At 38.9% G+C, this 26,948-nt stretch overlaps 2 protein-coding genes across 4 annotated transcripts in view; one reads left to right on the top strand and one right to left on the bottom strand.

Annotated features, from left to right (window-relative positions):
• The window catches only part of LOC138745947 (structural maintenance of chromosomes protein 1B-like), a 299,213-nt gene that overhangs the window by 124,850 nt on the left and 147,415 nt on the right, over positions 1-26,948 (bottom strand). The window lies entirely within an intron of this gene.
• fbln1 (fibulin 1) overlaps positions 1-26,948 on the top strand; it is a 104,878-nt gene that overhangs the window by 2,466 nt on the left and 75,464 nt on the right. For all 3 annotated transcript variants that reach the window (XM_069903529.1, XM_069903526.1, XM_069903527.1), the window contains exons 2-6: positions 4,158-4,266; positions 13,717-13,846; positions 18,015-18,192; positions 20,816-20,878; positions 24,930-25,031. In XM_069903529.1, coding sequence (XP_069759630.1) covers positions 4,158-4,266; positions 13,717-13,846; positions 18,015-18,192; positions 20,816-20,878; positions 24,930-25,031 — 582 coding nt within the window. The remainder of the gene's footprint in view (positions 1-4,157; positions 4,267-13,716; positions 13,847-18,014; positions 18,193-20,815; positions 20,879-24,929; positions 25,032-26,948) is intronic.

Below are 26,948 nucleotides of genomic sequence, written 5' to 3'. Positions count from 1 at the left end.
ATGATGTCACGAGTTAATCGAAAGGACAAACCTTCAATACCTGTTATCTGGCATTTATCTGAAAAAGGATACTCAATGTTGATATGACTGATGACAACTTCTGGCAATTCAACCATTCCAAAGCAGAACAGTACAACAGCAGCCACCGTGTTATGTGGTTCGTCATTGACCAGCACATTGAGATGGTCAAATTGAGCATCAGATGATTTGATGCATCTGATGACCCACTGCAGTACTTTCCAGCCAAATGCACAATAAGAACTGTATCATCTGGGCAACATCATTTCACAAAATAATGCCTGCAGTACTCACAATCCTGCCGGGTAGCACAGTTAGTGTGGTCGTTAGTGCAACACAATTACAGTGCCAGCAACTCAGGTTCAAATCCAGTGCTGTCTTTAAGGAGTTTGTATGTTATCCTTGTGATCTGCATTGATTTTCTGCAGGTGCTCCGGCTTTCTCCCACCCTCCAAAATCATCAGGTTTAATTGGGTGGCACGGACTTCAATGGACAGACTCCACTTCTACCATATTGTACAATATTTCTTTTTAAAATCAATAGAAATAATTGGAAGACATGCTGCCAATTAGCCTGAGATCCTTGCATTAAAAGTCCTACAATATTCATTCCATGGCCAACCTTCCTCCTCAGTGGCATCGGCATATATTTTCTGCTCCTCTTAATCGTCAAAAACATTTACCTGACGGAGATATGAAACTGTAATTTTAGGGAACTAAGGCTGCTCCAAACCCCCTGAAATCTATGATTTATTAAAACTGAATATGATAAGTCTGCCAGAATCCCTACAAATTGTTGGTCCTTTGCAGACTGAGTGCTGAACTGCTGAGTATATCTGAGATTGAATGCTTTTAGCAATCAGCGATTTAAATATTTTGTCTGCTGAAGTCAATTTGTAAAAATGTTTCTATCCACTTGTAATGCTTCGGATTTGGACACAGAATAATGAAATATCAAAAAAGACACACAGGAATGTTTTAATAATTTTGTTTTCATTTTTTTGGCATTTTCACATCAGTCTGGCATGTAGAATGTTTGGCAAGGCATGTTGTAATCATGTCTCAGTTTTAGATGAAGCATGCTCAAACTGTTAAAACAGTACTTTCAGACTTGAACATGGAAAGTTCGATGAATTCATTTCCCAAAGCCAGTAGTAATTTAGTTCAATGACATGTCTTGATATCTTTGAAGATTAAAGACTATATTTGCATACGCTCGAATGTCTACGTTTAGTTGGAAGATTGGGACAGAAGTTGAAAGAGTTTTAGAAAACCACCTTTATCACTTGCTAATAAGTATACATGGATGTCTGCATGCAAAATGTTGGTTAAAAATCAATTCAGCTGAAATGTGACTTCAATGGTTTAAAGTTGTTTAGACACTCATTGGCTGGGTTTATGTATGAAGTGCCACTTGTACTAAATATGGTAGTCTATGTAAATGGGGGGTGTTAGGGTAATGGCCTTTACCTCTATTGTCCTTCAAATAACTACTGTAAATAACTGTTGCAGGGCTCCCTTATTGCATGGCAGCGATCTGCGTAGAACGGAGCCACTGAGGCAGAGAAAGCAGAAGTTTCCCAATCTTTGCAGATCCACGCAGCAATAAGTTCTTGTTTTTGCGGATTGATCACTGGCAAAAGTTACTGTACACATTTGGGAATAGTTAATAGACAAGTTACCATGTGTTGAGAAGAGACATTTGTTCCTGTAATTTGTCCTGTGGACCTTCTCAAAGTTTGGAATTATGTCACCTGTTTGGAATTTATTTCCAAGTCAATATTTCAAATAATTTCAAGCTGCTGAAACATCTAAACCATTCTGGTTTGAATTCCATTCTTCAAATTCTTGCAAGGACTATCCCCAGAAAGTGGGGAGGTATATTCATGCTTTTATGCAGAGCATAAACTTTCCCAGATAGTGCTGAATCACAAAGCCAAAATATCATTGTTTTACAATCATCAGTCTGCTTGTTTTAAGATGAAAGTGACTGATGATGTGCAACTAAACACTCACTATTAAACAAATGTTATACAGAAAAGAGAGTGAGTAGTCTGGGGCTGTACCTATTGGGGTTGAGAAGGATGAGGAGTGTATATTATATAAATGCATAAAATTATGAAAGAAAAGATAAGAGAGGCTCGAAGGTTGTTTCCACTGGTAGGTGAGACCAGAATAAGGGGAAAGGGTCTCTGTGGTCAGGGGCAGTTTTGAGACACAAATTGGGAGGAACTGCTTCTTCCAAGGAGGAGTGAATTTGTGGAATTTTTAGCCTTTAGTGCTTCCTTGCCAAAAAAACAGCTGCAGGCCTAACACTGACTCATGCAGCACTCTGCTCACAGTACTTCTCAGCAGAGAAACACCCCTTTTATCCCAAATCTCTGCCTTCTGTTGGTTAACTAATCCTTTATCCATGCCAATACATTACTCCCAACTCCATGCATCCTCATCTTATGAATAGGTCTTTTATGCACCACACTTGTCAAACACCTTCTGGAAATGCAACTACACATTTACAACATCTACCTATTCCCCTCTATCCACTGCTCTTGTTATAGCCCCAAAGAATTCCAGTAAATTTGTTACAAGGCCTGCCTTTTCTGAATCCAGGTTGCCTCAGCCTGTTGGAATAACTTCAGTCTAGATGTCTTGTTCTTCCTTCCTTAATTATAGCTTTAAACATTTTCATGGTGATAGACGTTAAACTAACTTGTCTATAGTTACCCGCTTTTTTGCCTACATCCTTTTTTAAACAGTGACATGAAATTTGCTGTTTTCAAGCAGCCAGGACTTGCCCAGAGTTCAGCGAACTTTGGTTAATTATCACAAGTGGCTCTACTATAACTTCCACCATTTCTTTCATTACCCTGGGTTGTATTCCATCTGGACGAGGCTACTTATTTACCTGTAGGTCCAGTAGTTTGTCCAGCACTAGCTCTTTGTGATGGTGATTGTATCAAAATCTTCACTCCCTACCACATCCTGAGCAGCCCTTTGGCACTTTAGACATGTCCTCCACCGTCAAGAATGACACAAAATAGTAATTTAAAGCCTCGGCCATTTCTACATTACCCAGTGTTAATTCCCACCACTCATCTTCCAAATGATCAATGTTCACTTTAGCTACTCTTTTCCATTTTCCAGTGAACCCCTGATTTTGCGCGCCCCGATTTAACGTGAATTCAGATATAACACAATGAGTCATTGAATTTTTTTTTGTGCTCTTCTGGAACTGCAAAGTTTTTTTGGTGAGTTAGATCAAAATGCAACAAACTGCTAGAAAAAGAAAATCTTTTTTTCTGTAAAAGGTAAGGTTCACGCATTCAACATGATTAAGGCTAAAGATGTACGAGACCTTGGGATACTGGAATCAAAACTTTATGTCTGGAAATCTCAAGAAGGAAAGTTATGCATGTCACTTTGAAAAATGTAAGAAGAAACAGGACTAAATGCCAAATGCTTGAAGACAGTCAAAGATGTCAGCCTCAAAGACTCCCTGGACGAGTTGTTCATTAAAGTTCACTCAGAAGGCCTTCCTATTTCAAAGCTCAAGCCAAGAAGTTTGACAAGCAGATCAATGGAGAAAGTTCACAGTTCAAAGCTAGCAATTGATGGCTAGACTGGTTTAACACTATCACAGATTTCTCAAGTGTTGTGCTGCAAGGTCATTGACCTTGATTTGAAAACCACTAGCATTCAGATAAAGTCCCCTTACATTAACTGTCCTTTCAGAATCTAGGACATTTTGTGTTTTTTTTAATCTGATTTTTCTGTATTTCACTCTTATTTTTTCTCTTTTCTAACTTTTGTTTTGGTCTATCTGTCTTTCTGCCTGGATTCCAATTGATGGATGATGGATTGACACAATGTGTGACAATCTGTTGCTTTTCGTTTTGATGGGATGAGATTTGCGCCCATTCCCAAGATAGGTGAGATGGTGACAGGCATAATTTTTCAAATGTTGGTCTTTCCTTGGCTTGAATAAACCTCATTTCAACTTAGACTTCAAAGGAACAAAAATGTACAACTATTCATAAAGAACTTCTTGGACACATCTGTCCAGGAAAAAAAGTAATATCTGTTGCATTTTTCAAGAGAGAAAGAACACTGTTCATGCATTATTTATTCTTTCCTTGCAGTCACGGCACAGAGTCCATTTGATGGCTGCTGTTCCAATGGACTGAAGTGGGCTACTGAGAAAAAAGAGTGTGCTTCTCTACTCCACATATCGGAAGAGTCATCTTGCAGGTATTTTTCAAACATCCTAAAATATGTCCTTAGCCAATAGGAAATAATTTACTATGCAAAGTGAACAAAAATAGAATGCTGGAAGAACTCAGCTGGTCAAGCAGCATCTGTCGAGGCAAAAGATGTCTGTCAATGTTTTTCATTCAGTCTCTGCATTAGGATTAGGTGGGAAAGGAGATATTGCTAGAGCACAGAAGTATGAAGAGGGGTAGGATGGAGACTTCAAGGTGAGTGGAGGGGATGAGAGGGATAAATAAAGGGAGAATTAACCCATGTGGCATATGGATGTGGGTGGGGCATTAGTTATCTGAAACTGTGAAATTTAATGTTTGTACTTGGATTATAAATTACCCAAGCAAAATTTGAGATGTTGTTCTTCCAGTTTGCATTTGGCCTGTCCATAACAATGGAGAAGGCCAAGGTCAAATAGGTTGGTGTCGAAGGAGAATTAGAATTCATGTGCCTGGGTGCACAACATAGCCGTTGTGGACAGAGAAAACATGGTCCACAAAAGTTACTTGGTCCACATTTGGTTTCATCAATGTAGAGGAGACTGCATTATCAGCACCTAATGCAGTGCGAAGGAGATGCATGTGAACCTCTGCCTTACATGGAAGGATTGTTTCAGGTCCTGTATGGTATTGAGGGGGGTGGTGGAGGGCTAAATGTTACACTTCCTATCGTTGCAGTGGAAAATGTAATGAGATGGGGAAGGGTACGCAGACCAGAGAATCCCAAAGAGAGGGTGCATTGAGAGGTAGGTGTGACTGGTGATAATATTTTGTTGTAGCTGGTAGAAGTGATGTCATCTTGGTTGTGGAGGCTGGTGGGGTCAGTGGTAAGGACCAAGGAAGCTGTTTATCTTCTGCCTGACAAGAGGGAGGGTCAGAGTAGATCTGCAGGAAATCCTTGTGACGGTTTCATCAACTGTGGGGAGACATGGTTTTGGAAGGCAGATATTTCAGAAGCTTTAGAGCAGAAGGCCTCATTTTAGGAATAGATCTTAGAAGAAAGAGAAATAAAGAAAAAAAATGATGGTGTGGTAGAAAGAGAGGCATTCAAGGAGCTATGAGATTTTCTAGGTTTGTAGCATATGTTTGTGCCAAGTTTGTCTCCTGATATGGAGATAGACATCGAGAAAAGGAAGAGAAGTATCAGAGAAGGACCAGGAACATTTGAGGCAGTGTGGAAGTTGGTGGTAAAAGAGATAAAATTGTTAGGTTCTGCATGAGTGCAGGAGGCAGTTCTGATGCAGTCACTGATGCAGAGAAAGAGATGTGGTGGGAAAGTGGAGCTGTGCAGAAACAGGGTTGGAACAAGGAGAATCAGAATTTATGGTCGTGAACAAGTCATGGCATTTGATGTTCTAGGCAGCATCATAGGGCAAACATTCATATTATAATTATCTTACAACATTACTATAAATAAGTAAAAATAATAGTGCACAAAAAGTAAGGCAGTGGCTTTGGTTCATTGATTATTCAGGAATCTGATGTCAGTGGGGAAGAAGCTGTCCTTGTGCCATTGAGTGCTCGTCTTTAAACTCCTGTACCTTTTCCCCGATGGTAGCAGAGTGAAGAGGGCATGGCCTGGGTGGTGGGGGTCTTTGAGGATAGAGGTTGCTTTTTAAGACACTGCCTCATGTAGATGTCCTCGATGAAGTGAAATCTGGTGCCTGTGATGTCACAGGCCAAGTTAGCAACCCTCTGAAGTTTATTCTTGACTTGAGAGATGGTGCCTCCATACCAGGCAGTAATGCATCCTGCCAGAATGCTCTCCACTGTACACCTATAGAATTTTAAGAGAGTCTTCAGTGACATACCAAATCTCCTCAGACACCTCACAAAGTATAGCCACTGGCGAGCCTTCTTTGTCACTGCATCAACTTGGAGGATCCAGGACAGATCCTTGGAGATGTTGATACCCAGGAATTTGAAGTTCTTGATCCTCTCCATTTCTGAGTCCTCGATGAGGACTGGGTTGTGTTCCCCTGAAGCCCACAATCATCTCCTTGATTTGGCTGACATTGAGTGGAAGGTTGTTGTTGTTACATCATTCAACGAGCTGATCTATCTCCCTCCTGTATGCTTCCTTATTGCCATTTGTGATTCTGCCAAAAACTATGGTGACATTGGCAAACTTATAGATGGTACTGGAATTGTGCCTGGCCACACAATCATGGGTGTATAATGAGTAGAGCAGTGGGCTAAGCACACATCCTAAAGAAATTAAGGTAGTCAATGTCATATCAATAATTGGAAATGAAAAGATCAAGAGATTTTGTTCATATCATTTGAAATAGCTGATGAAATCTGAACATTAAAATTTCAATGGTGTGCCATACAAGAACAGGTCTTTCGACTCAACTGATTTGTGGTTTCATTTACATTCAATATGACCACTAAGTTAGAAGCATCTGGCTTCAAGTCCATCTCCAGCATAGGCACTCTAACACAGAACCCTGCTCCCCAGTGTAAAGCTCAGTATCAACAGAAATATTATCCGAAAGATGAGATGGATTTAAATGATTCCAAAAATTTTAAGATGCAACAGGAGGATCACTGAGTTGTAAGTTCCATCATATAAAATCATGATTGATTTTATCCAAAAGCCAACTTCTAAATGCAATCAGTGCTATGTACAAGTTGAACAGGTAAATTATAGCAGTTATATGGAGCAGGCAATAGAGATCTTATTTAGCATGAATATATAGTTTAAAAATTGCATGATGTTTGAATGTAGGCACAGCCCTTCATTAGCTATTTATTTTAAAGGATCCCTTCCCTTTCTGAGTAACTGGTGATGAGTATATTTGTGAATTGAAGTTAAACAAGAATGTCTGCAAATTACACAAAAATGCTGGAGAAACTCAGCATGTCAGCATGTGTTCTTTATGTAGCAAAGATAAAGATATATAACAAACGCTTTAGGCCTGAAGTATGAGCTAAAAGCAGGCAGATGCCTGAATAAAATGGTTGAGAGAGGGGCAAGGGGGAGGAACACAGGCCCCCAGGCAAGAGAACATAGGTGGATATGGGTGGGAGAACAAAGCTGAGAAGTGATAGGGGGAGGGGATAGCTCTCTGAGTGGAAGGGGAAGGACTAGAGAGATGGAGATACCCGAAATTATCCTAGTTTTTTTTCATCTCCAAGATAATTCTTCCCTTACTGTCTCATATCACAAGGTGTCTGGTTCCAACCACCTGAGGAGAAATTTACCCATTAAGGCCTGAATTTTTAAGCAGCGATGGTGATTAACATCTCAATGGTTTCTGCCATGAAAAGTGTTTTATGTTTGACTTTGCAACTAATACATCACCTCTGTAAGTAATGATGCAAAATGCCAAGATTCATTATTGTAACAATCACAACTCATGGCAGATAAAATACTTTTCCGCATTCATAACTCTGGTGATCCAACATGCAGAAGAATTTCCAGACTACTTTGCACAATGTGGGGGTCTGTGCTGTCTAAATTACACTTCAAAAGAATTCTGAAGTTCTGATAGCTCAGTAGTTAGAGCACTGGTCTTGTAAATGATGGGTTCGTTCCTCACTGCAGTGTCATTTCTGTGAGGGGCATTGGACAAAGTGGTGACTGTCTTGTTTACGGTAGAAAAATTAAAGAATTTCATGTATGTTACATTCTAAATGTAGTATTATGTGACAATAACGGAACTTTTACCTAATGTTAATCAGTTTGGGACTTCAAAAGTTGTGAAAGTCTTTGTATAGATGCAGGTTATTTCCTCTCTTCATTAATCCTTTGCTTCTATCTCTCATCATACCTTGAGGAAGGGCTCAATCTTGAAACATCGGTTAAGTATCTTTATCTTTGCTACATAAAGTTTCTTTGGCAGTCTGTTTTTACTTTATTAATTTTTAATCTTGCGTATTATAGACAATAAAATAATGATACTTGCTCACAAAACTCCTGCAGTCATCTTTCTATCATTATATTCGTTCACAATATTGATAGCTTCCCATTTGTTCTGAACTCCTCCTTCTCTGGTTAGAAAACTGGATGCTCTGTTTGAGATCACTGCAATTAAAGTTATTTAATTTTGAGAATGTTAAAGTTCAATATTTTTGGCTTTGGTGATGGTTTGAACATCTCACTATCTGCGTCTTCCTGACAGGGTGAATGATGGTGATGAAGTGGGGTTGGGGAGGGGCTTTGGGGGGAGGGTGGAGGATGAAAGATAACATTGAGAAATACAGGAAATGCCTTAAGGGTTTCACATGGGTGAAGACAAAAAAGACCAGCAAAAACAGGAAATGTGTTTTGTATGTGCTGTAGGGTTGAAACTTTTGAGGTTGAAAGCATGTTTTCAGGAAATAGTTATTCTTAACCCTTGAACTTTTGTGGAAACCTGGAGTGAGGCATTTGGGAAGTGACCTTTTGGGTGGTTTTGTCATAAAAGATGATTGGTAAATTATTCTTAAAATGCCTTTGTGGGTTTAAACATGCAAGGAATGGGAGGACAGGGAGGATTGTACAATGTTAGAAGGCCTTCAAGTTTTGCATGTTTCAGAATCAGAATTTATTGTCATGAAGAAGGATGAGAGAACACTTAATAGAGGTCTACAAGATTATGAGAGGCACAGATAGGGTGGACAGCCAGTGCCTTTTTTGAGGCCAAGATTAACACCAGAGGACATATGTACAAAGTGGAGGGAGGGAAGTTTAGAGGAGACATCAGAGGTATGTTTATTTTTACACAAAGAGTTATGGGTGCTTGGAATGCCTTGCTAGGGAATGGTGGTGGAGGCTGAAACATTAGGGGCATCTAATAGACTTCTAGAAAGGCAAATGGATAAAAGAAATACAGGTATGCACAACTTAATGCCCATTCAGGCAATGTCTGACCACATACATGTCCTTGGTCCCATAATTATTCAGTTATTGCAAGCAAGTCAGAAAATGCGATCGCTAGCTATAGGAAATTGTATACTGTATACTCAAACTGATCCAACTGCCCTGCTCTCTCCCCACAGCCCCGTGTCAGTCCCTACACTGGCCCCACTGCCCGTGCTCTCCCCACAGACCTGTGTTGGTCTCCACATTGACCACACTGCCCCGCTCCCTCCCCACAGTCCCGTGTCGTTCCCCACACTGGTCCCACTGCCTTGCTCTCTCCCCACAGTCCCGTGTCGGTCCCCACACTGATCCCACTGCCCCACTCTCTCCTCACAGCCCATGTCAGTCCCCGCACTGATCCCTACTGACAAAGTTTACAGATACCCTACAGTATCTATTATCGCTTTTCTAAGTATATAATATGGTATTCGCACAACGTCCACATCGCATAACACCCAATTTCATAGAACATATCGTGGATGTTAAGCGGTGCAGAGGGTTACAGGGTTGGGAGGGTTTAGTATTCTTTTAAGGACTTTTTAAGGTATACATGGGTCGACACAACATTGAGGGCCTACAGGCCTGTACTGTGCTGAGGTGTTCTATTATAAGTCACAAAATTCATTGTTTTGTAGCAGCATCACAGTACAAACATTCATATAAACCACCTTACAAAAATAATTAAAAATAGTGCCTGAAACATCAAAGTCAGGCAGTGTCTTTGATTCATTGATCATTCAGGAACCTGATGGCAGTGGGGAAGAAGCTGTCCTTGCGCCACAGAGTGGTCAGGTTGTAAAATGTAAGGACAGTACGAAGTTTCTCTGCCCAAGTTATGTACATTATTGCATTTGAAATGTGTGTGTTTACATCCCATTTTTAAATTTATTTTGATTTTTCTGAAAACTAGTTTATTTTTATGATTGTAAATAGCTTGCATAAGAGTGATTTTCTCTTGAGTGAGTGATGTTAAATGTTCAATGCATCTCAGAATCCTTTGAAGCTTTGCTTCGCTGAATTTGTTGATTCAGTACATTTGAACTGTATTTCCTGCCGTTCCACATTCATGAACTTTAAATCCACTTGGGTCACAAGGAATAAAGAATAGGGTGATGCAGAAATGCAACAGGTAATATTGCAGCCTCACAGCTCCAGCAACCTGGGTTCAATCTTGACTTCAGGTGCTGTCTGTGAGGCATGTTCTCCTTGTGTCCAAGGGAATTTTCACCAGATGCTGCATTTCTTCCCACACCCCAAAGACATATAGACCGGAAGGTTAACTGGAATTTGTAAATGACCCAGGTGAGCAGTAAAAGGGTGCAGTTGATGGACATGTGAGAGTGAATAGGTTGTGGGGAAATTGGCAGTGAAATAGGATTTATAGAATTGCCCTGAGAGCTGGCCTAGAGTTGATGGGCTAAATTGCCCCTTTCTATGCCATAAATAAATGAAATAAGAACTCAAAAAATTAATAACTGTCATTAAAAATATGACTACTCAAGAATGGTTAGGATATGTAAACTGGTTACTCCGTGTCTAAACCCAGTACAAAATTTTGGTATGCCCCGATATCAAGGTCATTAAAAAAAACTTAAGAGCAGTCAAAGGCCATATAGCCCCCTTCAGCCACTGCTGATTCAAGCCTCAATTCCATTTTACTGCTAGACGTAACTACTTTTGATCTTAAAAAAAAATTGTATTTCTCAGCATTGACTTTATATACCAACAGTGCCCTCAGCTCAGTGGTAAAGAATTCCAAAGATTCTCAATGCTTTGAGGGAAGAAAATGTTTCTCATCTCAGCCTTATGTGGATGTCTTCTTATCATGAACCACTGCCCCTAGATCTGTATTTCCATCAAAGACCTATCCTGTCAAGCATGTTCATTTGTTCCTCTGAATTCCAGAAAGTAAAGGCACAATCTACTTAATCCTTCTTCATAAGATATAAACTATATGTCTGGAATCAATCTAGTAAACTTTCCAGAGAGCTTCATGGCAAGTATTAATTTTCCTTAAAAAAGGAGTCTAAAACTAAGCCAGTTATCCAAATATAGTCTCATCAAAGTTGTAATAAAACTTTTTTTTAAATTCCATCTCCCTTGCAATAAAAATAAAAATTCCATTTGTTTTCCCTCCATGTTACACACCATCTTGACTTGGAATAGATCTGCATTCCTTTATCATCACTGGAACATATACTGGAATGACGGCAGTAGTTTAAGAACCTGGTTCCCCATTAACTTTTCAAGTGAAATTATTTTGAAGTGCATTTAATTTCTTGGATATGTCAAAATGTAAATTATTGCATTAATTTCTGGAATGCTGAGACCAAGAAAAGGTTAGAAGACATTATCCTATACTCAGTGAAGTTCAGAAAAATGAAAGGTGAATTTTAGAGGATTAACAAGTGATGCCCAAATTACCTAGCCTTCAAAATACCATGGCTGGAAAGTTATGCTTGGTAGAAAATGTAAAGAGGTCATTGTGAATGTTTGATCATGCCTTATATCAATTAGCACCCTGATAAAATTGGTTCTTCAAAGGACACAAGAGTAGGGCTTGACTTTTTACAATTGTACATCATTTTTTACAGCAATTTAAAAGCAACCTAGAGAGATTGGAACACCACTTCCTGTTTTTCTACCATTTTTCATTCGAAGTCCAAATGTTACAGTGGGCTGGACCATTCTGAACCAGGGCTGCTACCTGTGGATCCTATGTACCTGCACGTACCTGGCCTAAATCTGAGAGGCCTATCTGAACAACTTGCTTCTCTCTGATTTTCAGCTGCATGGAACTGTGATTCTGACGTGGGTAAAATAACAGAAAGGCACACTTCCTCAAAGATCTTTGCTTATTTTCCCAGTGGACAAAAATGATATTTCATTTCATTTTTTAACAATTTAGATTTAGACATACACCACAGTAACAGGCCCTTCTGACCCACGAGCCTGTGCCGCCCAAATACCTCAATTAACCTGTAACCTCTGAACATTTTGGAAGGTGGGAGAAACCAGACCACTCAGGGAAAACCCACGCAGAACATGCAAACTCCTTACAGACTGCACCAGATTGGAATCCGAGCTGTAACAGCATTATGCTAAACACTATACTAATCGTGGTGCCCCAATAGTAAAGCTTTGTCAGTTTTGAAATGATTTAAACTGATTCTAAATGTTTCTTTGTATATAATGCAAAAATTTTAAAGCACTTAAAAACAATCTGAAACTAATAATTAAAATATAAATGAACTTTCCACTTGTCTTCTAATCTAGAACCCCCAGTAAAATCATTGAGATTGCATAATGTTTAGTAGAGTTTGATGAGAAGCATTGACAATTCCCAATGAGTTTTGCTCATCATCTCTTACATTTTGGAGGATTGGTCCTTGAGTTCTATTGTCAGAAAAATTTTGACCAGAAGATTTCAATACACAAAAGTGCTGGAGAAACTCAGCAGGTCACACAGTGTCCACAGAAAATTAAGGAATATAACCAATGTTCGGACCTGAGCCTGTTGTCAAAGTATGAGCGAAAAGCAGGTAGGCGCCTAAATAAAAAGGAGAAGAGGAAGAAGAGGAGAGGAGGGAAGAAGGGACAGGAGGAGGAGCTTAGGCAAAAGGTCACAGTGAATATGGGTGGAAGGGCAGAATAGAAAAGAGCTGAGAAGTGATAATGGGATGAGGTAGCTCTCTGAATGGAGAGAGAATGGGGTAGAGACTGAGGGATATGGAGAGGGAGGTAGAAAGAGAGAGAGAGAGACATGGGGATGGGGAGGGGCAGGGAAGAGACCTACCAAAAACATCCTTGTGGAGTCCAAACTGGGGAGCCAGGAAATGGAATTGGAAACTGTGTGGCATAAGATGGCGGCGGAGACAAGTCGCTGGGGAGGACACAAACTCCTTTTGAAGAGAGGAGTAGAACTTCAAGGTAGGCATCCGTCAATGAGGCTTTGCAGTGGAGCTAGGAGCAGAAATTGCAGATGGGGAGCAGCTCCACTGGTTAGAAGATTATGTGTGTTTATTGAGAGGGACTATGTAAGCCAGTACTTATTATTATTATTATTTCTATTATACATGTACAAACTTATGAGCAGAGAATACTATGAAGCTTGCCACCCTGAATTTCTTCATTTCTTTCTCAGAACTACTTGCACAATGTCAAAGGCACAAAGCTAGATGTAGCTCAACTAATGCCCAGCAGACTACACTTGATCTTAGCCAAAAAGCCAAGAAGCGATGGCCAACAGACTAGAAGTAGAACGAAACTTTGGGAAGCCAGATGAAGGATTAGAAAGCAACAATTTATTTCCACGGCTGTTCCCACAAATTGTTAGTGTTTAGTTTTCTTTCTTTAATCTGATGGTCGCATTTCTTATCTTTCTGAAAGCTCTCATAGCACAAAGCAATTATGGTTGAATTTCATTTTGGTTTTAGAAATCTTTCCCTTATATAGAATAACATGTGGCATTGATCAATCCTCAACATGCCTCGTTAATGAAGCCACAAAATACTTCCAAAACTTGGCTGACTTTTACCTCTATTTCCTGTTTTGAAAGGAGATTGAAATTTCTCAAATTCCATGTTGCAGAATAGCACAGGAACAATGTTGTCGAGTAAAGCTGGAGGAGATTCATTGTGAAGATGGCATTAATGTGGCCAGAGAAAATCAAGCATGCATGGTATTTAACGTTGTCAGAGACCAATACAACACTGCTAAGGTAATGTATATTTTTCCTTCTAAATGCCTTGACATATTATAAGATTTTTACTTCACAATATTTCAAAAAGGGTGCCAATTTTATTCTCTGTATAAAATCATTGATATGACAGAGCACATATGGCATAGGGATTGCTTGAGGTGGAATGTGAGTTATGGGGGGCATTCTGAAAAATATTGAGCTAGAGGAAGTCAGTGGTTGAGTCAAATCAGTTGGGGAAAAAAAAAAGATTGGTCTGAGGGATTGGTGGACCAGGGAGAGTTGAAGCATGATGGGCAGAGGCAGATTAACAGATGCCTGACAAAGGAAGGGGGGTGGGGTGGAGGAAAATTAGTCAAACAGTGTAGAGTGGTGATTAGAAGACAAAGCTTCCAGTGCTGAAATCTAAGGAGATGAGAATGGAGGTATAAATATAGGGAGGAGAGAGAGTAGAAGAATCTAAAGGGAGATGGGGGTGGAAGATGATGGAACCAAGACTGAGAGGGGCTGAGAATGGAAGAAGGAGCTGGGTGGTTATGGATGGGAAAGGGAACAAAAAGACACATCGGGTGAAGAGCAGAAGGAGTATGGAGGATGAGAAAGAAGACATTATCTAGTGGATAAGGCCCATGACAGACAGGTTGGTGTAGGAATGTGAAGGGGAGTTGGAATGACACATAACCAGGAGACAGACCATGAATGTTCAGTCAAATGGTCATCAAGTCTGCATTTGGACTCACCAATGTAGAGGAAGCTACATTGGGAGCACTAAATGCAGCAGGTAAATCTTTGCCTCATGTGGAAGGGTTACTCAGGTAGTGAGGGAGATGGTTCAAGAACAAATGTTACACTCCTTGTCCTTGCAAGGGAAACTACCAGGGGTCACGGAGGTGGGTGGGGAGGGATGAGTGGACAAGAGAGTCATGGAGGGAGTAATCTCAGTGAATGGCAGAAAGGGATAGACGTGTCTGGTGATGGGGTTACTTTGAAGCTGAAAGTTTGGAGTGTTCTGGCTGACACAGACATTAACATTGATTAGCAATTAATAGGTAGAGCTCAAGGTCCAGGTCATCTAAATAGAGAGGAATATCCAAACCCACAGTGAGCCTAGAATGCACTTTCAACCTTTTGTTCCTTTCTCCTGCATTAGCCACTTTATCCTAAGTTGGCTTCATCTGTTTGACCAACATAACATTGCTCCCTTTTGCCTGCTGACTGAAATGGCAGCAGAACACATCATTTATCCTTCTCAGATGGCCATCAGAGAATTTTTGGAAAAAATACTGATTGATTGTTGATATTTTTAGATTGCACCTCAAGTTTTCTGTGTCATTTGGGCTCTTCTCAGATTCAATTCTGATGAGCGATTATGTGAACATTATTAAAAATTATGCTTGAAATTGACATTAAAGTTGTATTTTATCTCAAAGAGCTGGGAGAGGTCAGGAGAAGAAGCCATTAAAATGATATACAACTTCTTTAATAAATAGACCATCGACCATTTATGATCCTCGATGCACCTTATCCTGGTTGTTTTTAAACTCCTTTCTTAAGATGTTATCTTGGCCTAATATTGGCTCATCAGTATTTTAGGTCAAGAGGAAATAAAAATAGTGTCTGCTGGAAATATTTAATAAATCAGGCAGTTTGTGGAGACAGAAAAAGATCAGTTCTCGTTATAGATAGTTATTGATGAAGTGACACGTTTTCCCAGAAATTCTTGTGCATTTGGTTTCCCAGTCTCTGAATTATTCTGGCCTGATTCTGCTGATCCCTGTCTCATCTTGCAGCTTGTTGGTACCTGTTACATCAGGGTTATTACCTAAATTCCCTTCTTGAGAAAAAAATTCCATAAGCTTTCCCTTCAGTCCACAGAAAGGAGCAGAACATTTGCCTGTATGTTACATTTCCCCAAAGGGCAGATTGAAAGGAATGATTTTAACAACCTTGAGTTATGCATGTAAAACAAGGTAAAAGCACACTCAAATAATCTCATGAGCTCCATAAAGCTTTGTTTATTGTAGCTTTCACACACAATTTTGCTGGTCCAAATTATCTATCACAACATTAACATCAGCATACACTACACTATTCACCCTTTGTTTACAGAATAAAGAATATTATTGATGTTTACATATTATGAATTTAATGTAATATGGGCCTTCTCAATGGCATGTGGAAAGATATGGATGATAGGAGTCTCATTTGTCGAGTGCAGTGTGGTTACGTAGCTTAGAAGTTCAAATTTATTGTCATGTATACGAGGGTACAGTGAGAAAGTTTATTTTGTTTTGCTTTGGTTTGTGAAATATCGGGAAGTTGCTTCAAGCCCCAATGGATGGTACTGCTCAGTTCATTTGTTTGCAAAGATGTTGTGGGTTGGCATACAATGTCTGCACATATCAGTTGGGAATATACTGGCAGCTGTCCACCTCATGGAGTAATTCTGTATTCACCTAGCAATTCTAAGTGACCACATTCAAGCAGCTTTAGACTGGCATAAACTGTGCTTAATGGCAAGGGTGGCCAATGCGTCAAAATAAACGGTGACAAGGAGGTTTTGCAAGAGCTGGCCTTGATGGGTGCTATGTCGTATTTGCCTTGTATAAGTTGAGACCAAACGAGAGGGCGAGGAAGGAGGATGAGCAAGGTCGGGGGGTGGGGGGGGGGGAGTGCTGATGGCAACGTTGATGGGGATGGGAGGCGGTGAAGGCACTGGCTCAGTGGCACCCTCCTTTCAAGTAGCGCCCAAGGCATGTCCCATGCCTCCCATACCCTAGATATGCTCTGGTCATCTTCCACGACCATTTAAAAAATGACCTTCTAGTCAACATAGGCCAACAGATTTTTTTTTGGCCTTAGGTACTATAACTAGTACTATTGCTCAATCACTATCTTGTTGCAGACTGTACCTGATATAACTTTAAGGCAGCCTCACAGCTGAGCCAGTGAGCTGATCTGAAAGACTAGAAAAGAGCTAAATGGTTGCCCGCCAATGATTGCAAGACTCTTTCGGCATTCCTGTGATCTATGCTTTCCCATTGCTTTCCCATTCCGATATAACTGAAAATTGGGAAGAAAGACAGAGTCATTATTCCAATTGGCTTGCATTTCCACATCATACAATGCATGATATCATCTCTGGTGTGTTTAAGATGCTGTATCAGTGTGAGGAAGTTCCTTGTTCTGACAAGTTGGAAGGAATAAAGGAAATATTGGGAGACAGATAAAAAACCAGTGCAGATTTTTGGTACACTACAGTGCAGTGTAGACCAGTGCAGAGCCCCATTACCCATCTCCTGAGCAACGAAGCAGCAAATACAGTAAAACCTCATTTGAATGTGGTAGTTGGGGTCCAAGATTTCATACCACGTTACAGCCGAGTTGCAGACTACGGGGCTGGAGTGGCCAGCAAGGGACTACGGGGCTGGAGTGGCAGGCGCAGGACGACAAGGGCCTGAAATCCCGGCCACCCCAGCCCTGATGTCCCGTGCTGGGATCTGTCAGGCAGCGGGGAGGGTGGCTGTTGGCAGTGGGGAGAGTGGCTGTCAGCAGCGGGGAGGGGGGCTGTTGGCAGCAGGGAGGGGGGCTGTCAGCAGCGGGGAGAGTGGCTGTCAGGCGGCTTGCCCTTGGCCCGACTCAGGAGCCGGTGTTTGCTCCATGGCACCTCTCCCCGCTGTGGACCTTTAAGGTGGCAGAACACCGCCTTCATCACTGCTAACTGAACATCCCTCACAGACACTCGCAGCTGGCTCCGGAGCCGCATTCTCAAGGCGATTCCACCTGAAAGCAACTTTTGGGGTACACAGACATCCACACTTATGGATTAATGATTAATGAATCGCGTTCTAATGAGGTTTCCATGTACTACTGCTGAAATAATAGACCTCTGAAGTCAGTCAGACACTTGCAGCTGAACCCAGCTTGATGAAATGAACCCAGTGCAGAACCCAGTTAGGAAAAGTGAATCAAATTGGCTCTGAATGGATGAAGCCCATATGTTTATGGCAGGTTGACGTCAGGTAACAAAATAAAATGTCTTTGTTGTGTCTGGGTCAGATTGGCTGCAGAGAGGTTGGATTATAATTTTGTGTTTGATCACACTCTCTCCATTCCTTGCCTTCACAAATTAGTAGTTAATGGGAGAGAATTTATATATTGATCCTTTTTCTCATTTGTGCTTTCGTAGAAATGCTGCCAATGTTGTCTCCTTGGAAAAGAAGCTAAAATCAATGGACACAATTGTGAAGCAAACCCAGCCATGGGTTATGAGTGTGGACAAGTTTACAGAGCATGTTGTGTAGGAGATCAAGAACTCATTGACACTCCAAACACCAGCAATCACACAGGAGATTCACAAACTTCAGGTAAAATTGAGAGAGGAAAGCAGTTAGTGTCGAAATACCTTCTCTGTCTTGAATGGGGATTGTTGTACAGCATATTGATGAGGCCACACCAGGTCGACTGTGCACATATTTAGTCTGTTAACCTTAAAAAAAAGGATGTAGTAGTCTTGGAGTCCTTCCAAAGGAGATTCACCAGACTAATTCCAAGGATGAAAGACTTGTCCAATCCTGAAGGGCCAGACAATTAGGGTTTTATTCCTCAGAGATTTAGAAGAATGAGGGGTGACCTTATTCAAACATATAAAGATTCAAAAGGGGCTTTTCAGTATACATTTTGAGATGTTTGAGTTATGAATCAAAGGCTATAACTGCAAAATGAGAGATTGGTCATTTAAAACATTGTTCTGTGGATTCTCCCAGAGGGTAGCAAATCTGTGGAATTCTCTGCCCCCATGGGCAGTGGAAGTCAAATTATTAGATGCATTTAAGGTGAAGATGGATAAACATTTGCAGGATTAAGGAATTAAGGGTTATCAGGAACAGACACAGAAGAGAAAGAGGGCCACATAGATCAGCATGAAAGGTGTGGTTGGCTTGAGGGGCCTGGAGGCCGACACCTGCACCTATTTTCTTGTGCATTCTTGTGTGGTGGCAGAGTATTAACATTTAAACATAAATGAACATGGATGTAGAAAGTTGATGCTTAATTTTGAACTTTTTTTCTACTTGTCACATTATTGTGTGAGAGAGAATGCTGAATTTTCTGGTACATATTTTAGCAATTAACAGGTTCTGGGCTGCTTTTTTTTACATTGTGCTTTGAGAAGGGTTAAATCTGGCTGCATTTTGCATGTCTGTGTTATTAGATGGTCACCAAAGATCCCAGAGCTCTTTTAGAAGAAGAGTTGGAAGTTATTTTAGTAATAATGAAAACATTCTTGCATTAAATTAGTGCCAAGTTACTTTGCTTCATTTAGCCTTCTGCAAGTTTGGCAAATGTACAGCAGCATTATATCTGAAAAAACGAAGTCCAAATGCTTTGTATTCTGATTATGAATTGATCGTGAATCAATAAACTTGTCATGCTTCTTTGCAAAATAAAAAAAAATGTGAAGACTTTTTTTCCTCAGTTCCTTTCATTCTAAGAGGCTCACTGCTCTTTTAAAACAAAATTCTCAGGTGATTAAAAAAAAGGTAAAATGCTAATTATGGGCTCTACTGTATCTGTTTAAATATTATTGAATAATATCTCCTTTAACAAGAGACACAATCACTACACCTGTTGTAATCTTCCATTCTACTGATAAATAGCTGTCTTCACAGTCAAACTCAAATGGTACCATTTAGTGTGCAACAAAATAACTTGCTATCTTTTAATTTTCTTACTCTTTAATCCAAAATGGATGTTCTCTAAACCCCCTCATGACAGGAATTTAACCTGTGCATATTGTGATATTGGGAGCTCTGATGTCAAATGATGTACGCAATCTTTGGAAGTGTTTTTTTCTGGAAATACAGATGACCTACATTCAGAAGAACACAAATCAGTCAAATGTGAAAGCTGTATGGATTATATCAGACATCAAACTCTACCCCTAGTTTAAGAACGTTTAAGGACCAATATTTTAACTTGGATTTGAAGTCAGGAAAAAACAATGACCAATATAGTTTTCACAGGATTTTGAGCAATTTTTTTTCCATCATTGGGTATTTGAAATACCACCATACAAGATCTGTGGCAACCACAAGCAGTATGAAAAAATCCAATCAACTCTTTCAAATAATCCTCACCATGACGTGTGGGGCCTAGTCAACACACTGCACAACAATCCCCATTCAAGATAAACTTGGACTCATCCTGTTAGCCTCACTAATTTTGTCAAGAGAAGTCTCAAAACTAAAATTATATTTTGTAACCTACCAATTGTTCAGAGCAATGAATTACTGAAGGTCTTGAGCATGCAGCTGCCTGAATGGTCAAGAAAATGTTTTAACAGACAGTGAGGTCTCTCTCCTCCTCTTCACCTGGTTCATCGGCTATCAAAGCTGCCAGTATTAATGAATGTTTCTGAATGTATTTAAGATTTGTTTACACTCAAAATTATTTGGAATCCATTAAATAATTAAAAGTTAACAAATAAGTGTTTAAGATAATACAAAACATTGGAAACTTGCAACTTAAAAAAAAACAAGTTCACTTTATCTTTTCCCAGCAACTAATAGCCCACATTCAATTAAATAGGATTGTTGCACTGACAATACATTAGCCTAGTACAAATTCAGTGGACAAATTTCCCAGTCTGAAAGCTGGGAGGTCCATGAAAGTTTGCGTTATTCAGTGGATTATATTATAAGCACAATGGCACCTGACAGGTGGAATATACTGCTGTTATTTTTCTGTGCCAGTCTGAGCAATGAGACTCACACAGAGGAACACAGTTAAGACTCACCAAAAGTTTTGGTAACGTATTGGAATATCTGCCTCTATATTTTTATTCTTACAAGTATATGTTTCCAGATCTAATGGCATCAACCTGGTTAGGTGGTGAAGTACAAAGTTGATTAAAATCTTCCCTATAATCTGATTATATTTGTTATGTGTCCTCCAACAAAAGATGTTAATTTGCAGCTGGTATTTTTCCAGGTTGTGAAATCAGAAAGCTAACACCAGAACTGGAAGATCCTTTCCTGAATGATCGGTGCAGAGGTATGGAAATTTCCTTTTAATCCAATTACATTCACTTCGTGAGATATAAAACACATATTTCTCCTTTCTTACACAGACCCTCAACACTACTGTGCATCTTATAGTGAAACAATGCATTTATGAACAAGTTACATTTGGATATGTAAAACCAAGATGGAATCAGTTGGCTAAGCGATGAATGATTGAAGCAATGAATTATCCTTTAAAGAAAAATTAAATAAATGTTTGAAAAGAAAGATGCCTAGCTATAAATAAAAAGCAGAGCAAGAAATTAGTTAATTAATTGTACCAGCAAAGAGGACAGACACTACATTTTACTTTAATAAAATCATAAAACATTACAGCACAGAAAACAGGCCATTTGGCTCATCTACTCTGTGCTGGCCATCATCTCCCTAGTCCAACTGACCTTCTCCCATTCCATAATTCTCTAGGCCTCTCCCATCCACAATTTATTCTTAAAATGCACAATCGAGCCTGAATTCACCACATCAGATGGCAGCTCATTCCACACTCCCACCACTCTCTGAGTGAAGAACTTCCCCCTAATGTTCCCCCAATCCTTTCCCCCTTCATCTTAAAATTATGACCTCTCATATTTTTCTCTCCCTATATAAGTGGAAAAAATCTATTCACATCCATTCTGCCTACACTTCTCATAACCTTGTAAACCTCTATCAAATATTACCTCATTCTTCTTCGCTCCAAGGAATAAAGTCCTAATCTGTTTAATCTTCCCCTGTACCTCAGCTCCTGAAGACCTGGCAACATCCTAGTAAATCTTCTCTGCACTCTTTAAATAATAATTATCATAACATAATAACTATGCTTATGGAAAAATTAGCCAACAACTTCCAGCATCCGTGAAGGTGTGTTTCATTGCAGGCAAAGTTCCCTCTAATTTTTAGTCGTCAGTGTGTGCAAAAATCTTAAGTTGTGCAAAATGTTTTCCTGTGACAAAAGCAAACTTGAAATTGTTTCAAGATCATTTTGGCACAGCCTTTCTCTCATGGCTAATAAAATTTTATTCGCATGTTTTAATATAATTCAAGTATGATTGCATTCTACGAAGTAATGGATTTAGTTAAGATTTTATTCTAGACTTTGAACTATTTTGTTCAGTTTGCTGTCCATTAAATAAAACATCAATGAGTATTTCTTATTTTTATTTGATGCAATGTCTAAATAAATTATTATAACTACACCCATCAATTCACAGATTATTATTATTATTAAAGTTGTTGGAAATGGTTACATCAAAACTTACTCAATTAAAAAGCAAGTTGACAAAATATCCAGATGCTTAATGTGAAAATCTTCACACATAGCACAGTTTATGTAGGTTTACAAAATATTTGACATAAAATTGCACAGAATAACACATATATTTAAGTCACTCAGTTTTTTTCTCTCTCTCCTGTCTTTGGTACTTACCCATTCCTTGTAAACTCTATCTGGACTAATTGGAACTTCTATCCAATAGTTAACAGAAACAGTTAGGTAACAGATTATTTTCAAAAAAGTATAATTATTAATTACTACATTATTTTAGGTAACTAATCTTTTGTGCACACATTAATTTCCTTTGTCTGCACACACACACACACACACACACACACACACGCACACACACACACACACACACACACACACACACACACACACACACACACACACAACTTAGATGGAACAGTAATTGCAGGATACTGGATGTTGTTATGAAACACGCACTGCTTCTCCACTCTGTTATTGCAGTCCTTGCCAATGGACACCACATGGAAAACCTTCAACATTGAGATACTTACAAGATTTCCATTAAAAATGCCTTAAAAATTAGAGGTAATACATTTAAATAAGCAACTTTTTAAATTGCTTGATGATTATTGATAATTGAACAAGCTAAAAATGAATCTGAAAAGTAAATCTCACAAGAGTGGAGTTTCCATCATATTGAAGTAAATTAGTGTTGGAGAATTTAAATAATTTTGTTCTTTGACAAGGAAAGGAAAAGCAGAGGTATGCAGTCCAGTAATCATTGTGGGATCAGAGGTGACAAGGTTCAGCGACTTTAAATTTCTTGGTGTCATTATCTTGGAGGACCTGTTCTGGACCTATCATATAAATATCATGGCAAAAAAACAAAAGAGTGCCTTTACTTCGTCCGGTGTCTATAAAGCTTCGATACGTCAATGGAAACCTTGGCAAACTTCTACAGATATGTGGTGGAAAGTGTGACAGCCTGCTTTGGGGCACCAATAGCTTTGAGTGAAAAAATCCTGCAAAAGGTAGTGGACACAGCCCAGTAAATCACAGGGAAAACTCTCCCCATCATTGAGAATATCTATAAGGAATGTTGTGTCGGAGAGCAGCTTCAATTATCAGAGGTCCACACCACCCAAGACATGCTCTGTTCTCGCTGCTGCCATTAGGAAGGAGGTACAGGAGCCACAGGACTCATATTACCAGGTTCAGGAATAGTTACTACCCCTCAATTATAAGACCCTTGAACAATAGATATTCAGAGAGTCATTTAAGGACTCATATTTTGCCCATTACTTATTACTGTATATTTATGCCTATATCTGCATTTTCACAGTCAGTTTGTTTACAGTTACTGATGAGTACAGTTTACAGTTACCAATATAGGGATTACTAAAGCCTGGCCCACAGAGGATGAAAAAGAATCCCAGGGCTGCAAATGATGTTGTGTATTTAAATTTGAACTTTGAACTTTTCTGGTTTCTCTTCCTTGAAGCTTGGTATTTACTGACATCTAGTGGCAAAGAAAAATCAACACTGCAATTTTAGTGCTGCTGTTTCATCAATAATTTCTTTCTGATGCGTTTACTGAAGTATTTTATTCTACAATTCTAATCAGCAGCTCTCAACTACTTATGTTTAGCTCCATTCTTTGCCCATTATCATCAATTAATATTGTTGACCTCAATACTTGTTACTTCTATAACCTTCATTGCTGTAACTGTCTCAGAGAGCTTAGTAGCATTTTTATTTCAGCATTTATTCTTCCATGATCCATCTAACTCATTATAAAGTGCAAACCCTTCAAAGGCTTAAATTCTGTTTCTATATTTTCAAGCACAACCCAACATTATGGAGAGGATACAGGAAAAAGTTTTTTGTCTGATGGGTAGCCCTTCTTGTTTCTAGCCTGCACGCTTCCCATTTTTCTTGTCACAACTTTTCCTCTCTTTCTTTGTTACAATACTTATTTGAATTAACAATTGTGCAGATTGTCCTGCATCCCCATTAACATATTGTTAGTGGAGCCCAATTTCATACTCCCAGCAAAATCTGCTAAGGCAAATTAACCCCTGCCTTACACTTTGGGGAGCTTTCTAGAGCTAAGATTCGCCGCATAATGTTGGTTCAGGATTGTGGATAGGTTATGCATAAAGCGTAGCTATGAGACATAAGGTTTTTCTTGTTCTCTCAAGAATCATTCTTCTTTTTAAGAATATAAAAACTGAGATTAGTATAATTTATGGAATTTAATGTAATGATTATCTATTACACGAATATAATTAGAGTGTTGGTAAATATAGGTTTAACAAGCCAGTATTAGGTAGGCTTCAGGGAATATTGGAACAAGCCAGTATTAGGTAGGCTTCAGGGAATATTGGAACAAGCCAGTATTAGGTAGGCTTCAGGGAATATTGCTTGGTGCTTATTCGATGGAGAAATTAAATTCAAGAAGTTAATGGTGAAGCATATCACTCTTGATGAGTTCCTGATTTGTATCATGGAATATGAAAAAAATTATATTTAAAATATTTAATAAAATGTAAATAATATCAAAGCAAAAATAGTGCTACATATGATAATATCAAATGATGCAGATCAAGGTTTTATCTCTGAGGTAGTATTTTTAGATTAAATCTGAAATCATCTGTCAAGTTATCAAATAAAACACAAGTTTAGGGGAAGTTGGAGTCTGATGACTTACTTTACTGTATTAGTAGAATCAAAGGCAAGTGAGAGATAGGCTGCTGTATTATTAGTTACTTTTGTGCTTTCATTATCTTTCTTATAGGAGGAGGCCCCTGTCAGCAGCGTTGCACGGACACAGGGACAAGTGTGAACTGTTCCTGCTACGTCGGCTACAAGCTGAATGATGACCAGCGGACATGTGAAGGTATTGTCTTGGTTGCAGTTTTTCCTTCGTAAGTTAACAGAATGTTCTCACCAGAAAGATGACAAGTAATACCCAAGAAACTAAAGGCCAAAATATTTAAAAAAAAATACTGAGACATTAAAGGTCAAAAATAAGTTAAACTTTTCACTGGTTATTAAATAGTACTAGTAAAAAACTGACAATTACTGTGTCTTAGTTTCTATTTAGTTTCATATTTCTATCTGTTGGATGGCATGAACCTTTCAGTTATAAATGAGCTCTAGAAACTTGTAAAGAAAGCAGTTGGTTATCTATCACATTGTGGTCCATCCAAATCTAAGTTTTACAATTGTTCAGCCATGCAATTTTTTTGGTTGAGGAAATAATCTCTGTTGGAGTATCTCTGCAGGAGATCGATAAAGGCTTGATGCATGCATTCCCTACTGATTCAATATTGCCACTTGAATTACATTGGTTAACTATTTAAGAAACTGTAATTGTTACACTGCTTTCCAATATGTACATGAATAGGTTATGAAGAGTTCTATATTTTCTTGCTTATTCTCTGAAGGCATAGTCTTCACACTGAAAATATGAGAGCACTGTTACCATGGAGAAGTTCTTAGCTGTGGGTCCAAATGACGATTTGGGATCTGGCTGATTTACAAGCTCTGCCTTGCTGTTTTGTATGCCATGAGGCAAACAAAGAACAAAGATACCTTCTAGTGCATCTATTCTCTATCTTTTTTTTGCTTTGGCCCACTTTAGGACTCTGCTCAAAGTTTATGGGCCTCCTTCCCTGTGAAGCAGTAAAGTTTAGTTGGTTTCTTCCATACTTCTCTCCTACTGACTACAAAAAAAATTTAAAATATTTATGTTACACAAGGTGAAAAGAAAACAAGGCTTTGACTCTGAGTGTATCAACTATGGCTGTGATTCCAGAATAAACAGACAAATAGGAAATATTCTTGTTGAACATGTCGTAAAGAAGAAAACATTAACATATATACAGCAAAATGCCTGGTGTTGGGCACCTATGGTGATTGGTAGAACCCAGATAAGTGAATTTGCTGATTGCTTGAGATTGCATGTTGCGTGCATTGGCAAATTGACAGCTAGGGGGTGCCAATTTCATATATTTAACCTCTATATTTTCTGCAATTTCTCCACACTCTCCCCCACCCCCACCCCTTTTGTTTGAAGCTGCCAGTTGCTTGAATTTGAATTTCAGAAAATGATGATTTTACTGTATTATAAATTTTTTTAAAAATTCTTAGAGCTCAATGGTTTGTTCACCATGAGTAATTGGCGAACCTTAAGCATAAACTCAAGGATATGAAAACTGAATAAAAATATTTTTAAAAATTAATTATTATCAAATTAAATTTTTAGTGAGATCCTTAAGCTTGATTTTCTTGTACAAACTGGATAGTGATAGTTGAAGATCACCTGTTGTTGTAGTAACGAGTCTGTTTTTGTCAAGGAAACTACCTTGTTGAATCCACATTCAACTAGGTATGTTGAGGGAAAGCCAATGAAAAGTAATTTGGCCTTTTTTCATAGTTTTGGAAATCTATTCAGCAGATTACTCATAATCCTAAAATCTCTTTTAAATTGATTGAACTTATGATGTGCAATTATATCCCGCTGAAGATCAATCAAACTCTCTTGAATTTTTGCATTACCATCAGTGGGTTGTTCCTCAAATGGATCTAATATCCAGTATGGGATACTGAGGTTTAACAAGTCATTAAATCTTTCCTGCAGATCTGTGTATATTTCACATAAACTGTAATGTCATCTTCCTTCAGTGCCTCTGCGTTCATGTTCAGGTTTAGAAATTGTAAAAATTCTGATGTCAGATATTGCTCCAATAGACTTCAATCTTTTTAAGGAAAGAAAGAATGACTTCCTTACTATCAATCATGTTTACAATAA

This window comes from Narcine bancroftii, chromosome 11 (genome assembly GCF_036971445.1).
Source record: "Narcine bancroftii isolate sNarBan1 chromosome 11, sNarBan1.hap1, whole genome shotgun sequence".
Classification (NCBI taxonomy): Eukaryota; Metazoa; Chordata; class Chondrichthyes; order Torpediniformes; family Narcinidae; genus Narcine; species Narcine bancroftii.
Note: the sequence above shows the minus strand (reverse complement) of the source record. Positions and strands in the feature narration are given on the sequence as shown.